General features: G+C 39.1%; 1 protein-coding gene across 1 annotated transcript; it reads right to left on the reverse strand.

Moving 5' to 3' along the window:
- Positions 1–7,147: 7,147 nt before the first annotated feature.
- Positions 7,148–17,400, reverse strand: LOC306926559 (ATP synthase mitochondrial F1 complex assembly factor 1-like). Its single transcript, XM_079505913.1, has 9 exons — positions 17,192–17,400; positions 16,706–16,814; positions 13,421–13,480; positions 13,172–13,234; positions 10,924–10,974; positions 9,728–9,775; positions 9,492–9,587; positions 8,045–8,152; positions 7,148–7,963 (listed from the first exon to the last, which is right to left on the reverse strand). Exons 1-9 carry the CDS (start codon positions 17,383–17,385, stop codon positions 7,796–7,798), a joined length of 897 nt encoding a protein of 298 aa, XP_079362039.1. The 5' UTR covers positions 17,386–17,400; the 3' UTR covers positions 7,148–7,795.
- Between the last annotated feature and the right edge of the window lie 1,213 nt (positions 17,401–18,613).

Consider the following 18,613-nt stretch of genomic DNA (forward strand, 5'->3'; position numbering starts at 1 on the left):
CCTGAAAAGGAATCTTTGAAATGTTTCATAGTTTTAGAAATATAGTGCTTTCAAATTTGAGACATTTACAATGGGGCTCAATGGCAGACATTGGCACGTCAAAAAAGCACTTTCACCTAGAAACTCCATTCACACTTTGTATTATTCAGCTTACTGTGGAGACACATGCTGGAACTTTTTACTTTGAAATGTTTTGTAGTTTCTGAGTTATTTAACTTAAACGCGCAATGCATTCTCTATGGCAATAGCACAAACTTTGGCATGCTACTAGTCCTACATACTTACACCTAGCAACCCCATTCTAGCCTACTTAGGTTCATCTTACGGTGGACATGTTTGCCTGAAAAGGAATCTTTGAAATGTTTCATAGTTTTAGAAATATTGTGCTTTCAATTTTGAGACATTTACAATGGAGCTCAATGGCAGTCATTGGCACGTCAAAAAAGCACTTTCACCTAGAAACTCCATTCACACTTTTTATTATTCAGCTTACTGTGGAGACACATGCTGGAACTTTTTACTTTGAAATGTTTTGTAGTTTCTGAGTTATTTAACTTAAACGCCCAATGCATTCTCTATGGCAATAGCACAAACTTTGGCATGCTACTAGTCCTACATACTTACACCTAGCAACCCCATTCTAGCCTACTTAGGTTCATCTTACGGTGGACATGTTTGCCTGAAAAGGAATCTTTGAAATGTTTCATAGTTTTAGAAATATAGTGCTTTCAAATTTGAGACATTTACAATGGGGCTCAATAGCAGACATTGGCACGTCAAAAAAGCACTTTCACCTAGAAACTCCATTCACACTTTTTATTATTCAGCTTACTGTGGAGACACATGCTGGAACTTTTTACTTTGAAATGTTTTGTAGTTTCTGAGTTATTTAACTTAAACGGCCAATGCATTCTCTATGGCAATAGCACAAACTTTGGCATGCTACTAGTCCTACATACTTACACCTAGCAGCCCCATTCTAGCCTACTTAGGTTCATCTTACGGTGGACATGTTTGCCTGAAAAGGAATCTTTGAAATGTTTCATAGTTTTAGAAATATAGTGCTTTCAAATTTGAGACATTTACAATGGGGCTCAATGGCAGACATTGGCACGTCAAAAAAGCACTTTCACCTAGAAACTCCATTCACACTTTGTATTATTCAGCTTACTGTGGAGACACATGCTGGAACTTTTTACTTTTAAATGTTTTGTAGTTTCTGAGTTAGTTAACTTAAACGCCCAATGCATTCTCTATGGCAATAGCACAAACTTTGGCATGCTACTAGTCCTACATACTTACACCTAGCAGCCCCATTCTAGCCTACTTAGGTTCATCTTACGGTGGACATGTTTGCCTGAAAAGGAATCTTTGAAATGTTTCATAGTTTTAGAAATATAGTGCTTTCAAATTTGAGACATTTACAATGGGGCTCAATGGCAGACATTGGCACGTCAAAAAAGCACTTTCACCTAGAAACTCCATTCACACTTTGTATTATTCAGCTTACTGTGGAGACACATGCTGGAACTTTTTACTTTTAAATGTTTTGTAGTTTCTGAGTTATTTAACTTAAACGCCCAATGCATTCTCTATGGCAATAGCACAAACTTTGGCATGCTACTAGTCCTACATACTTACACCTAGCAACCCCATTCTAGCCTACTTAGGTTCATCTTACGGTGGACATGTTTGCCTGAAAAGGAATCTTTGAAATGTTTCATAGTTTTAGAAATATTGTGCTTTCAATTTTGAGACATTTACAATGGAGCTCAATGGCAGTCATTGGCACGTCAAAAAAGCACTTTCACCTAGAAACTCCATTCACACTTTTTATTATTCAGCTTACTGTGGAGACACATGCTGGAACTTTTTACTTTGAAATGTTTTGTAGTTTCTGAGTTATTTAACTTAAACGGCCAATGCATTCTCTATGGCAATAGCACAAACTTTGGCATGCTACTAGTCCTACATACTTACACCTAGCAGCCCCATTCTAGCCTACTTAGGTTCATCTTACGGTGGACATGTTTGCCTGAAAAGGAATCTTTGAAATGTTTCATAGTTTTAGAAATATAGTGCTTTCAAATTTGAGACATTTACAATGGGGCTCAATGGCAGACATTGGCACGTCAAAAAAGCACTTTCACCTAGAAACTCCATTCACACTTTGTATTATTCAGCTTACTGTGGAGACACATGCTGGAACTTTTTACTTTTAAATGTTTTGTAGTTTCTGAGTTATTTAACTTAAACGCCCAATGCATTCTCTATGGCAATAGCACAAACTTTGGCATGCTACTAGTCCTACATACTTACACCTAGCAACCCCATTCTAGCCTACTTAGGTTCATCTTACGGTGGACATGTTTGCCTGAAAAGGAATCTTTGAAATGTTTCATAGTTTTAGAAATATTGTGCTTTCAATTTTGAGACATTTACAATGGAGCTCAATGGCAGTCATTGGCACGTCAAAAAAGCACTTTCACCTAGAAACTCCATTCACACTTTTTATTATTCAGCTTACTGTGGAGACACATGCTGGAACTTTTTACTTTGAAATGTTTTGTAGTTTCTGAGTTATTTAACTTAAACGCCCAATGCATTCTCTATGGCAATAGCACAAACTTTGGCATGCTACTAGTCCTACATACTTACACCTAGCAGCCCCATTCTAGCCTACTTAGGTTCATCTTACGGTGGACATGTTTGCCTGAAAAGGAATCTTTGAAATGTTTCATAGTTTTAGAAATATAGTGCTTTCAAATTTGAGACATTTACAATGGGGCTCAATGGCAGACATTGGCACGTCAAAAAGCACTTTCACCTAGAAACTCCATTCACACTTTTTATTATTCAGCTTACTGTGGAGACACATGCTGGAACTTTTTACTTTGAAATGTTTTGTAGTTTCTGAGTTATTTAACTTAAACGCCCAATGCATTCTCTATGGCAATAGCACAAACTTTGGCATGCTACTAGTCCTACATACTTACACCTAGCAACCCCATTCTAGCCTACTTAGGTTCATCTTACGGTGGACATGTTTGCCTGAAAAGGAATCTTTGAAATGTTTCATAGTTTTAGAAATATAGTGCTTTCAATTTTGAGACATTTACAATGGAGCTCAATGGCAGTCATTGGCACGTCAAAAAAGCACTTTCACCTAGAAACTCCATTCACACTTTTTATTATTCAGCTTACTGTGGAGACACATGCTGGAACGTTTTACTTTGAAATGTTTTGTAGTTTCTGAGTTATTTAACTTAAACGCCCAATGCATTCTCTATGGCAATAGCACAAACTTTGGCATGCTACTAGTCCTACATACTTACACCTAGCAGCCCCATTCTAGCCTACTTAGGTTCATCTTACGGTGGACATGTTTGCCTGAAAAGGAATCTTTGAAATGTTTCATAGTTTTAGAAATATAGTGCTTTCAAATTTGAGACATTTACAATGGGGCTCAATGGCAGTCATTGGCACGTCAAAAAAGCACTTTCACCTAGAAACTCCATTCACACTTTTTATTATTCAGCTTACTGTGGAGACACATGCTGGAACGTTTTACTTTGAAATGTTTTGTAGTTTCTGAGTTATTTAACTTAAACGCCCAATGCATTCTCTATGGCAATAGCACAAACTTTGGCATGCTACTAGTCCTACATACTTACATTCTAGCCTACTTAGGTTCATCTTACGGTGGACATGTTTGCCTGAAAAGGAATCTTTGAAATGTTTCATAGTTTTAGAAATATAGTGCTTTCAAATTTGAGAAATGTATAATGGGGCTCAATGGCAGACATTGGCACGTCAAAAAAGCACTTTCACCTAGAATCTCCATTCACACTTTTTATTATTCAGCTTACTGTGGAGACACATGCTGGAACTTTTTACTTTGAAATGTTTTGTAGTTTCTGAGTTATTTAACTTAAACGCCCAATGCATTCTCTATGGCAATAGCACAAACTTTGGCATGCTACTAGTCCTACATACTTACACCTAGCAACCCCATTCTAGCCTACTTAGGTTCATCTTACGGTGGACATGTTTGCCTGAAAAGGAATCTTTGAAATGTTTCATAGTTTTAGAAATATAGTGCTTTCAAATTTGAGACATTTACAATGGGGCTCAATGGCAGACATTGGCACATGAAAAAGCACTTTCACCTAGAAACTCCATTCACACTTTTTATTATTCAGCTTACTGTGGAGACACATGCTGGAACTTTTTACTTTGAAATGTTTTGTAGTTTCTGAGTTATTTAACTTAAACGCCCAATGCATTCTCTATGGCAATAGCACAAACTTTGGCATGCTACTAGTCCTACATACTTACACCTAGCAACCCCATTCTAGCCTACTTAGGTTCATCTTACGGTGGACATGTTTGCCTGAAAAGGAATCTTTGAAATGTTTCATAGTTTTAGAAATATAGTGCTTTCAAATTTGAGAAATTTACAATGGGGCTCAATGGCAGACATTGGTACGTCAAAAAGTCACTTTCACCTAGAAACTCCATTCACACTTTTTATAATTCAGCTTACTGTGGGCACACATGCTGGAACTTTTTACTTTGAAATGTTTTGTAGTTTCTGAGTTATTTAACTTAAACGCCCAATGCATTCTCTATGGCAATAGCACAAACTTTGGCATGCTACTAGTCGTACATACTTACACCTAGCAACCCCATTCTAGCCTACTTAGGTTCATCTTAGGGTGGACATGTTTGCCTGAAAAGGAATCTTTGAAATGTTTCATAGTTTTAGAAATATAGCGCTTTCAAATTTGAGAAATGTATAATGGGGCTCAATGGCAGCTCTATGACACGTCAAAAAGTCACTTTCACCTAGAAACTCCATTCACACTTTTTATAATTCAGCTTACTGTTAGCACACATGCTGGAACTTTTTACTTTGAAATGTTTTGTAGTTTGAGTTATTTAACTTAAACGCCCAATGCATTCTCTATGGCAATAGCACAAACTTTGGCATGCTACTAGTCCTACATACTTACATTCTAGCCTACTTAGGTTCATCTTACGGTGGACATGTTTGCCTGAAAAGGAATCTTTGAAATGTTTCAGTTTTAGAAATATAGTGCTTTCAAATTTGAGAAATGTATAATGGGGCTCAATGGCAGCTCTATGGCACGTCAAAAAGTCACTTTCACCTAGAAACTCCATTCACACTTTTTATAATTCAGCTTACTATGGGCACACATGCTGGAAGTTTTTACTTTGAAATGTTTTGTAGTTTCTGAGTTATTTTACTTAAACGCCCAATGCATTCTCAATGGCAATAGCACAAACTTTGGCATGCTACTAGTCCTACATACTTACACCTAGAAACCCCATTCAAACCTATTTAGGTTCATCTTATGGTGGACATGTTTGCCTGAAAAGGAATCTTTGAAATGTTTCAAAGTTTTAGAAATATAGTGCTTTCAAATTTGAGAAATGTATAATGGGGCTCAATGGTAGCTCTATGGCACCAAAAAATCACTTTCACCTATTAACTCCATTCACACTTTTTTATAATTCAGCTTACTGTGGGCACACATGCTGGAACTTTTTACTTTGAAATGTTTTGCAGCGTTACGCTACTACTAGGGTCACACCACACTTATTCTACTACTATGAGGGAGGATTCTGCCATTTGCGGATTTCTGCCAAAAACAGCTTCATTCCCATTGGCAGAATCCACCCTCATAGGTCAAATTAAGTGCAGTGTTTTTTGAGAGGTGCTAGGGTTAGCCCCTCCTATGTCCAGCTTTGAGGGTTTATGGCAGTGCACACAAATATTGTGTTAACACACAAATTGTATGCCATTGACCCAGATTCAGGGCTGGAGCCATGCAGGCTACAAAAGTACCATATTATTAAGCCGATCTACAAGCAGCTTGGATCTGCTATTTTAGAAATATTTTGCCCATGTTGACATCATGACATGCCCCAAATATGGGACACTAGGGTTAATGTAATTTCAAGATTTGCCTTCAATGAACGACTTCATCACCAGCAATAGACGGCGTACCATGTCTAAAAGAGACAATTTCAAGCAAAAATCTGTTGTTTCTGGCGGCAGACAATGACACAAATGACAAATCCATTGCAAACGGCACCAGAGAAAAACAAATGCAATGCACAGTGAGTCAAATTATAATGTTAATGCACTCCATCGAGGGGCTGAGTGTTTGGTGCAGTCTATGCCCTTCACACCACCTTCATAGACCACTCACGTGGCTTCATTTATACTTCAGCGGTGGCACGCACCGAAAATAACAGATCTAGAAGCTCACGGTGCATCTTACAAAGTAAATCAAGCTTCAAAACACCCAAATTAAATGTCAAGCTTCAAAACACCCAAATGAGGTAACTAAATCACACAAAAACAGATCAGTGAACTTGTACAGTACAGTTCTTCTTCCTCCGTTGAGTATCTTGGCAGCAATGAAAACAATTAATCTTCAAGATTGAATGAAACAAAAACACAATAAATGGGGGAAAGTTAAATAAAAAGGAAAATAAAAAGGTTGATGCATCTGCACATCAACTCTCCTAAAACAATCAATATGATGTAATCACAACAAGTCGTTTACGGTTTGAGTGGCTTTGGATTTACTCTTTAAACCCCAATAGACACGAGGAATTAATGCTCTCGTCTTGGCTTCAGGTTTCTTAACCCTAGAACACTAACTGGGTTAACATTAAAGATAGCTGAGCATCTCTTTCAATTGCTTCACAATGTAATTTAGACTTGGCACACATTAAACACAAATAAATACAATTTGGGAAAATAAATAGACTAATATGGCTAAATAAAATAGAACACATATACTTCTACCTGGAAATAGATTACCCAGCAAAACATTTAAATGAATACAGTGCTAATCCATTTAACAGAGCCTTTCGCAGTTTTCACTGTACAAGCCGTTTGTACTTAAGACATGCATCATGGCCTAATCTTTGAGACAAAGACAAAATATGCTACTAGCAGGACCAACCAGGCAGGCCTCCTGTCTCCACCCATCTCCGATTTTGTTTGGCAATGTGCGACATGCAATATAGAAAATAGCAAAGCTTGTAGATTTTCTACTTTCTGTGAAAAATGAGGGGGCCTAGTATAGACCCTTGAGAGACTCCAGTCAAAGTATACAGGGTTTAAGGTGGTTAAGTGAGCAGGACTCAGACCATGTTACACTGACACACAGATATCATACAGGCAGGATGCAAAACAACCCGACAGCTCATTAGACAAAGTAAAAGAAGTCACAGCACTCGTGTGTCAAGCGTTTGACTGCAGTTTTCCTTGCAGTGCGGAGAAGGAGGCTTAGGATGTTTCTGTGATCTCTCACTCTTTAAATATATACTCCATAATAGTATACTATTATACAGTATGTTGTCTAAGCAACTCCGAAACAGTTGTCCTCGTTAACTGGCAGATGCAAGGACGGAGCACTCATCTAAATGCAAGGCAATGGCCTCTTCCAGGACGGAGCACTCATCTACATGCAAGGCAATGGCCTGCTCTTCCAGCCTTTCGCTCAGGAGCACCTCCTTACAGTTGGAAATCTGTTGGGAATAGTTTACATAAGCTCCAAGCGTGCACTCTCAATGTTTATACTAATTACAAACTGGGCTTTACTTTACAATTTAGGCATTTAGCAGACGCTCTTAATCCATCTCTCTCCCTAGTATTATCCTGCAGGTGTCAGTCTCTCCATCGTGTTACATACAAGGCTGCTGTGTTGCAAGAATCATTTAATGAAGTAGAAAGTAGTATCTCTCTCTAGTATCATACTGAAGGTCCCAGTCCACTCTGCTCCAGTTCAGCGATGACAGACATATGTTTGAAGTCTGTTTGACTGTGGTTGAACGCCTCCACCAATCGGAACGTCTCCTGCCTCTGCGTGCCGTAGAACAGCTGCACCTGATTGGCCAGGCACTGGGCCTGATGGACACTCTGGAAAAAGGGGAAGTGGTCAGAATTCTACATGTAACTGATTTGATTTGAACATTAGTATTCTGGCCATGCATTACTTACTATGAACTTTCGGTCGATCTCTGCAGTCATGAGGATGATTCCCTTGTCTTTGCTGAGCTCAGGATAGTGGTAGAGAATCAACTGGCTGGGAGCGTGCTCTCCTAGGGTCTAACATAACATAACATAACATAATTAATAACAAACATTATAACACAACATAATACAGAATAGAATACAGACACATAGGGTCTCAATCATTAAAAGACAGTTTATTCAGTAAACAGATTCACTGACAAGTATACTCTTCAATTCAAATCCAAGCATTCACTCACTGCCATTGACAATTATACTAATTAGCCAATTAAGGGTTTTTACTTATTAGTTACATCGTGGTCATATGCAATGTATGAATGCCTCGCGGTTGCTAGTCAATCGATAAAACCGGAAATGAAAAAGTGCGGCCCCATCCGCCTCGATGTAAACAGATTTTTTTTAAATGCATTTATCTCAGATTCTTTTCCCAGATTGCATTTTTTGCAGTTACAAAATTTGTGTTTGAGTGAATTAAATAAACCTAACCCTAACCATAATTTTGATCACTGCTGTATGGGGCCGAAACATGGACCCTCACAGTACAACAGGAAGAAGCCCTGGATGGAGTCTACACAAGAATGCTACGAATGGCACTAGGTGTCACATGGACGGACCGCATCAGAAATGTGGACCTCTATGGGGACCTACCACGGGTCACGGACAAAGTCAGAGAGAGAAGGATGAGGCTGGCAGGGCACTGCGTCAGGCACCCAGAACTTGAGGCAAGTAAATTGACCCTATGGGAGCCAACCCAGGGCAAAGCCAGGAGGGGAAGGAAGCGTACCACCTATGTAGACGTGCTGCGGCACGACAGCTTGGCTGACAACACTGCAGAGCTCAAGAACCTGATGTTGGATAGGAAATTGTGGAGGGCAGCGATCCAGGAATCCCGAGTTGGTGTTGGCTAGACCTCACTCTCGCAGCAACTAACTACCGTAACTAACTAATAGTCTGGAACTACACCTCCCGAAAGTAGAGAAAGGAAGCCGTCATCTGTTCATCATTTCCATCAATACAGATTTGTTTCCATTTCCATTTTTGTTTCCATTTCTGGAATGGAAAAACAGATTTTTTTGTTTCCATTTCTCATAAGCAGCAGATTAATTTGACTTACAGTAGGACAAATGTACACAACCGCAAAGATGAAACAGAAGCGTAGAGGAGGCGAAATACTGTACGTGCTATACTTGCAGATGGTTTTCAGTGCTTCTTTTGCACAGACTGTATGATGGAAGCATTTGAACAGTGTCAACAGTCTGGCTTCAGAGACTAGTGACCCATCATATCCTATCCCTATAGTATAAAACACAGTTTTGACATCAGCCAATGAGAACGGCCCATGGGCGTACCTGGACATTGACACTAGCCAATGAGAACGGCTTGTGAGTATATGAAAAAACAGACGTAAGTGTACCTGAACATTGATGAGGGAGCTGAAGTGAAGTTCATGGCCCGCCCACTGACCCATGAAGAACTCGTATCCTTCCTGCTGAGGCAACGCGTAAAGGAACTACACAGGAAGACATATATGGTCATTAAGGAAATGAATAAAATGAATGTAAATCTTTGATGTTCTCACAAGTATAGCTGTGTGTGTGTGTGTGTGTGTGTGTGTGTGTGTGTGTGTGTGTGTGTGTGTGTGTGTCTTACCACTGGACAAGATGTGGCTCTGTTGAACATTACTTCAAATGTCGGGGTCTGTATATGGATGGAAGATCTTGTGTAAGGAGCGAAAACAGTCACATTTTCAGAAATTCGCACATTCGCCACTGATGTGGAAGCTTGCATCGACTTTGAGGTTTAAAAAAAATGCGAATGATCGCACAAATATTTGACAATTTATTTCCAGAGGGGACATAAATAAGGCGCAGACCGAAACGACAGTCCGCCCTCTGAATGGTTCCTTCTGAAACTGAATCTGTGTAAATGGTTCCTACTGAAACTGAATCCATGTCCTGACAATGACAAATTGACAATGCTAAAGGAGAAAAGAATAAATATTACACCCACATTAAGTATCCTCTATACTGTGGGCAGGGTTTGAATGACAACCTTTGCAACCAAAACAAATAATTAAAACATGACTAATAATAAATCCCCAAAAAACGTTTATTGGAATATTTGATTATTATGACTCATCCATAATTACAATAAATTGTATCCATTTCATGAAAGATTTTACTTATTAAAAATAGCTTGATAACTGGTCATTTTAGGTTAAATAAGTTAATGTCCGCGGAATATTAACTAAAACGCGGAATCAAGGATTGTTCTCAGCGGATTCCTGTGGGGACTAATTTGGGCATGACTGACACAGAACTTCATAGGAATAAAGGGACACAAATTCAACGGAAACAGAAGCAGAAGTCTCAAACAAACGACCTTTACTCAAATACACCGGAATATGGCCAAGTGTGGACACCTGATGACCTCAAATTTCCTCCAGGTCAAGGCTTTATTCATTAGAAAGGGATTATAATCAACATATTTGATGTATTTTCAAACAATGTTTAGTACGGGCCGAAATCAAGGACACGTTTCGACCGGAGCCTTGTTAAACATTATTCATGATGAGCGTTAATTGTTATTAATGTTGAGGAAGGCAACATTAATAATGTGTCCTGTGTGCCCATAATCATTAACAATATAACAGAAGGACATTTAATGAGTGCTGGTGATGGTTTTGTTTTACTGGAGCTTTTTGTGAACAGTGCACACGATAATACTAGTTATGACGAGGGCTCACATTCCTGTTGAAGTGTGGTTGTCACTGGATCATGTATGAACTACAGTGATGTGATCACACATATCATTAGCACTGAAACAATCCATGTGTAAAAGCTCACCGGTATGACTGCACTGATTGTGTCCTTAGTTGAATAATACTTCATCCAAAGCTAAAAGAGACAAAATAGATTCCATGTTAACATTTACATATCATTTGTAATTATTCTGTGTGTCATATTATTAACATTAAACATCAAAGTTAATCAAAAGACAGATGTTTGGTTCAATAACAGATACTGTACAACATCTCCAGAATGATAGATACACAATAAGGTTTTGACATCATATACCTGTATATTAAATAGATACATTTAAATAAACTCCCCTTATCTAGCTTTAAATCAAGACAGGCTAATACGAGAAGACCAGGATTACACACACACACACACACACACACACACACACACACACACACACACACACACACACACACACACACACACACACACACACACACACACACACACACACACACACACACACACACACACACACACACACACACACACACACACACACACACTTAATTTTAGGTTACTTTTGTATTTGTTTCAGTAAATATGAGTCCCATATGAGTAAATATGAATCCCATATAAGTTGGGTTAGGCTCCAGACTACATGCAGTAGGTCCGATCGGCTAGATAAGATCTGTGTAATAAGTAACCTACTGGGAATTATCGGTTGATTTTCGGTCGAACGGCTCGTTGAGAAAGCCTGATTGTTCAAAAATGGGTCTTTGTGGAGATAGAAAATACATAGGAGCCTAAAAAACACAAAAAAGTCGAATTTAATTATATAGGTCCTTTAAATGTGTTTAGTGTCTGTTATCCTTGTTTTACCCTTGATTTTATTATCATGCTGCTCTTTTGCTATGTTCTGTAAAGCACGTTGTAACCTGGTTTAGAAAAGCTCTATACAAATAAATTCATTGTCATTATCAGTCTAGCCACAAGAGGGCAATGTGACTCCACATTCGGTATACTCCTAGTTTCTACAAAAAGTCAGCCATGTAATGTGTCTCCAGTTCATCACAACACATGGGCAGTGTTCACACTGTAGGCAAATCCCAATTTAAATGTGAGCTTTAGGACCGATCTCATCTTTGGTTTGGTTAGTTGTGATGTAGGCCTATCATGTATATAATAGGGATATTATATCCTGATATATAATATCAGATTATGTAGTGTCATTATGTCATACCAGTAAAACGCCCTGAGGGCGTGCACTCATCCGCCTGGGTGACGGCAGATTATTTTAGCATGGGGATTTGGCATGGGGGGGGGTCAGATCAACATATGGAATGAATTATGTACTGGCCATATATGGGGCGTGTCTTGAGTGTACAGGGTTTGATGAGGTCAGATCAACATATGGAAATGTCAGAACAGGAAGGACAGGTGGGGTAGATCAACATATGGAATGTCAGAACAGGTTAGCTCCATATATGGAGAATTGGAGATCCTCATGTAGAACTCTCCTCAAACAGATTTGAGGTCAGATGTAGAGTTGCCGGCCGGCTCCATATATGCAGATATGGAAATGGGTCTCTCTCCATGATGTCACAAGGCATGACCATATATGAAGGCGTGATGTCATGAGGTGTGACTATGGAGACGTGATGTCACGAGGCGTGACCATATATGGAGGCGTGGGTGACTAACTAACGGACGGATGGACGGACGGACGATTCAGGTTTTCATAGTAAATGTGACCTTAGTTGCAAATAATATCAGACCGACCTCAGAAATCTGATCTCTGGTGTGGTTGTGAATGATAACAGATATTGTTGCTGTCAGGAGGAAACCACCCAACTAATTTTTGGTTATTATTATAATTTATTGTTTTTGCATAAATCAGTGCTATTGAACTTATTGAGCGCTTGGGACAAAACCTCTTAACTCCATTGGACCCTCAAACAGCTGCCTCCACCACCTCTCCCCCTCTCATGGAAGTAATTGACAATATATAAAGTCACAACACCAACTTTGATGAGGCAGTATTGCTTCGTTTTCAAAATATAAGGTTTTCTTAATTTCCTGAAAAATGTATATTTTTCATTTCCTGAAAAATTAACATTTTGGAGTTAAGTGGTTTCTTCCCTACAGCAGAGATATAGATTATATTCAGACTGAGTTCAGAAATCTCATCTGATCTGGTTGTGAATGATATAATACTGTATTATATAATCATATAGATGTACAGTAATATAGAACATTCATACTGACAGATCTCTGGTCTTGTTGTGAATGATATAATACAGCTATACAGTAATGTATCAACATGGATATATAATCTATTCACACTGACCTCAGAGATCTCATCTCTAGTGTTGTTGTGAATCATTTCCAGGTTTAGGATGGATCCCAGCGTCTGAACAGGAAACAATTAATTCATCACATGGCGAACATTTAGCTCCGACATCACACACTGTGTGTTAAGGTTGCAATTAACACTTATTGGATTAACCCATTAAGAACTGGGGCCCATTCAAAAAATCAGAGTTGAAAATGTTTGGTTAGAAAAAGGTTCATCGGGAAACAAGTTATTTTTTTTTACCTTGTCTTTAGTAAAGCCTCCAGCGTGTCCTCCTGTAGAATGTTGGTCTCTCTTGTCCAACTATAAAAAGATCAACGTTTAAATTTACATCTCATTCATCAACAGCGTTCATATTATCTAGATCTATATCATAAATGGTAAATGGTGCATTTATATAGCGCCTTTTATCCAAGGCGCTTTACATAGATTGTGCATTACATTCACCCATTCACACACACACATTCATACACCGATTGCGGCGGAAGCCATGCAAGGTACCAAGTACCAACCAGCACATCGGGAGCAATTTGGGGTTCAGTGTCTGTATGTAGACAGGATGAGCCGGGATTCGAACCGCCGACCCATGGATCATTGGACGACCTGCTCTACCTCTTGAGCCACAGTCGCCCCAAGCCCCAATCATAAGCTTGTAAACATTATTTATTATTTATTTCTGTTCACTAGAACTAGAACCAATTGATGGAACCTTACATGCCTTTGTCTTCTCTCGGCTAGATTATTGCAATGCCCTTTTTTCTGGCCTACCAAAGAAAACAACCGATAGACTGCAACTTGTGCAAAACGCGGCTGCCAGAGTTTTAACAAAAACTAAGAGGAGAGATCATATCACTCCGGTCTTAGCCTCACTACACTGGCTCCCGGTGGTTTATAGAATCGATTTTAAAATCCTATTACTTGTTTATAAAGCTCTTAATGGTCTTGCACCATCTTATCTCCTTGACTGTCTGCCTAGATATATCCTTAACCGCCCCCTAAGGTCCTCCACTGCTGGCCTACTCTCCCCAAAAAGGTGGCTAGTAAGAAATATGGCGAGGCAGCATTCTGCTTTTATGGGCCAACAGCCTGGAACAAACACACAGCTTAAGACTCACCTTTTTACTCTTGCTTTTAGTTGAGTTTTAAAATATCTGTTCTTATCTTTGTACCACAGCCTTTGCCTGATTTGACACTGCATTATTGTCATTTATGTATGAAAGGTGCTATATAAATAAAGTTTATTATTAATGAAACACTAATAAACACTAATGCACATGAATGAACACGAATGAACACGAATGAACACTAATGAAACACTAATGAAACACTAATGAACACTAATGAAACACTAATAAAACACTAATGAAACACTAATGAAACACTAATCAACACTAATGAAACACTAATGAAACACTAATCAACACTAATCAACACTAATCAACACTAATCAACACTAATGAACACTAATGAAACACTAATGAAACACTAATGAACACTAATGAAACACTAATGAACCCTAATGAACACTAATGAAACACTAATGAACACTAATGAACCACTAATGAACACTAATGAAAACTAATGAACACTAATGAAACACTAATGAACACTAATGAAACACTAATGAACACTAATGAACACTAATGAGCGCTAATGAGCGCTAATGAAACACTAATGAAACACTAATGAACACTAATGAAACACTAATGAAAACTAATGAACACTAATGAACACTAATGAAACACTAATGAACACTACTGAACACTAATGAAACACTAATGAACACTAATGAACACTAATGAAACACTAATGAAACACTGCCTTCCGTCCGAAACCATGAACTATAGTATGTAGTTTTTTCTCGATTTTCATCTTTCTCTCAAAACCTCAAAAATCAAAAAAAAAAGACATGCTATAGAGCGTCGCAGTCCCGCCCCCTACCATGGACCAGGAAATGAATCCCAATGCATTTTTCCCATAGATATTTCATAAAGTATTTATTTAAAGACGGTTACGCCACAGACAAAGCCAACTCGAGTCGTGACAACTCATGACAAAACAAACAATATTTTGGACCAAACAAATAATTACAAAGAAGAAAAACAACAACAAAAAGTGTTGTAACCTGCCGTTTTCTTCTTCTTTCTAATTATTTTTTTGGCCCCAAAAATTGTGTTTGTTGTCATGATTTGTCACGACTCGAGTTGGCTTTGTCCGCGGCGTAAACGTCTTTAAATAAATACTTTCTGAAATGTCTATGAGGGAAATGAACGGAGAATCATTTCCTGGTCCATGGTAGAGTGCGGGACTGCGACGCTCTATAGCCTTCCGTCCGAAACCATGAACTATAGTATGTCGTTTTTTTCTCGATTTTCATCTCTCTCTCAAAACCTCAAAAATCGAAAAAAAAACGACATGCTATAGCCTTCCGTCCGAAACCATGAACTATAGTATGTCGTTTTCTCGATTTTCATCTTTCTCTCGAAACCTCAAAAATCGAGAAAAACGGCATGCTATACTATGCGGTCTGAGATGGGCCCATTGTCAAAAATGATGAAAAACGAGGATTTGAAAAAAAGACGAAAATCACTCCGAGACCATGGGCTATAGTCCATTGTCTCGAGTGATTTTCGTCTTTTTTTGGTCAAACATCCTCGGAGGATTTGAAGAAAAGGTGAAAATCGTGGAAAAGCGAAAGGCTATAGCCCATGGTCTCGGAGGGCATGCTATAGCATGTCGTTTTTCACGATTTCAGAGGATTTGAAGAAAACGTGAAAATCGCGGAAAAGCGAAATAGCCCATGGTCTCGGAGGGCATGCTATAGCAGTATAGCATGTCGTTTTTCACGATTTCGGAGGATTTGAAAAAAGGTGAAAATCGCGGAAAAGCGAAAGGCTATAGCCCATGGTCTCGGAGGGCATGCTATAGCATGTCGTTTTTCACGATTTTGGAGGATTTGAAGAAAACGTGAAAATCGCAGAAAGCGAAAGGCTATAGCCCATGGTCTCGGAGGGCATGCTACAGCATGTCGTTTTTCACGATTTCGGAGGATTTGAAGAAAACGTGAAAATCACTCTGAGACGATGGGCTATAGCCCATGGTCTCGGAGTGATTTTCGTCTTTTTATCAAATCCTTGTTTTTCATCATTTTTGACCGTGGGCTATAGCCCATATCGGACGGCATACTATAGCATGCCGTTTTTCATCATTTGAGGATTTGAAAAAAAGACGAAAATCACTCCGAGACCATGGGCTATAGCCCATGGTCTCGGAGCCAGTATAAATGACCTTCATGAGACTAGTAAATGACCTTGACCAGTATAAATGACCTTCACCAGTATAAATGACCTTCACCAGTATAAATTACCTTCATAAGACTAGTAAAATACCTCCACCAGTATAAATTACCTTCACCAGTATAAATAAGCGGTCCGACACCCTGGACTATAACACCTACTCCATCAGTCTGACAGAGACAGAAAGATAGATAGACAGACAGACAGACAGGTTAACAGACAGGCAGCCTACCTCCTGCTCCATCATTCTGACAAACTCTGCTTGTTTGGAGTGTCCAATGAGTTCATTCTTTACTTCATGACGTTTCTCCAGTCGTGCCTTGAACTCCTGGGGTTTGGCACTAAAATGTAATATAGGCGGAATTAGAGATTTCCAGGTGGTGGTGATTACAATTTTTAATTAACATTTCTCAGTAGAAAATAGTGCCATGTTTAGTTTATTCATAAAATATTTTATGTTTAATTCTGACAGGATGGTGCACACAAGTTGAGAAACAACGACATCTACTGGGCCGTTGGAGCATTGCGGGGACTAAAAAGGTGACAGGTCTAAAAATGTTTAACACAACAACATAACGGTCTAATTATCTATTTGTTATTCAAACACTGTTAACATTTTCACGGAGACTGTTTTGAATCACAATAAAATGAGTTTAGAACATTTGAAGCACGCTGTTCAGCCTTGTTGTTAGATAACCATGTTAGCATATTAGCTTACCTGCGCAGCCTGCGGATCTTGTCTTGGTAGTTGTTGTAATAAGGATTGTCCTCCAGCGTCTCTGGACGCAGCTTGACGCAGAAGGTTCTGAAGTGGGTCGGAACCAGACCAGGGATGAGGGGAGTGATGCCTGCGCTTCTGACCGCTAACATCCCACGATACCAACAGGACATCTGCACCATGGCCGCCGCCATCTTACATTCACTCCCCAATCAATGGTCCGACTGGGAACATTACGTTTTCACTATTTGTTCCGGGGTTCTACTACAACAACACAGAGAAGGAAAATCCAGCCAATCAAAATGGGCAGGGGTGAGGTGGGTTCGGGTAGTGAGACCAAGTAGTAGCCTAACCAGTATTGGGATGTTTGGAGCCTAGTTTAAAGGGCCTTTTGAGGTGCTGTGGTACCAGAAGTACCATTAGCATGGGCACCATTCCATTTCGGGTTCATGAACTGGTCGGGTGCGGATGATATCGCTACGTCATGTTGTAGTATTGTTTTGTAGTCAGCAATCTTCCGGAACTTCCTTTTCCCTCAAACCGATTTTTCTCAATAAAAGCTAGGCTACGAGAGCTTTTGTCATTCTTCCGGTTTGAGGGAAAAGGAAGTTCCGTTTGATTGTTTCTGCCTGATGACTACAAAACAATACTACAACATGACGTAACAATATCATCCGCTCCCGACCGGATCATACGGCACTTTTGGAACAGAGACCAGGCTTTCCTCGAGGTGGAAACTGGAAAGCCTGGTGAGGCGAGGTTAATGAGGTAGGTATAGAGCGTCGCAGTCCCGCCTCCTACCCGGGACCAGGAAATGAAATCCAATGCATTATTCTCATAGACATTTCGTAAAGTATTTATTTAAAGACGGTTACGCCGCGGACAAAGCCAACTCGAGTCGTGACAACTCATGACAACACAAACAATATTTTGGACCAAACAAATAATTAGAAAGAAGAAAAACAACAAAAAAAGTGTTGTAACCTCCCGTTTTTTTCTTCTTTCTAATTATTTGTTTGGTCCAAAATATTGTTTGTGTTGTCATGAGTTGTCACGACTCGAGTTGGCTTTGTCCGCGGCGTAACCGTCTTTAAATAAATACTTTACGAAATGTCTATGAGAATAATGCATTGGATTTCATTTCCTGGTCCCGGGTAGGAGGCGGGACTGCGACGCTCTATAGTACATCTTTACAATTTACAATACAATTTAGGCATTTAGCAGACGCTCTTATAATCCAGAGCGACTTACATTAAGCAAGAACAAAACAGCATGGGAATACATCACATATATAAAAAAGCATTTATCATGAAACATGCGTAAGCTAAGAACGTAACAGTGGAATATCTATATAATTATACTATACTATGCTATGTACTATGAAGTGTTATGACTACAATGCAATTATAGTGCTGTCTATAT

The sequence above is a fragment of the Electrona antarctica genome (genome assembly GCF_951216825.1).
Source record: "Electrona antarctica genome assembly, chromosome: 7".
Lineage (NCBI taxonomy): Eukaryota > Metazoa > Chordata > Actinopteri > Myctophiformes > Myctophidae > Electrona > Electrona antarctica.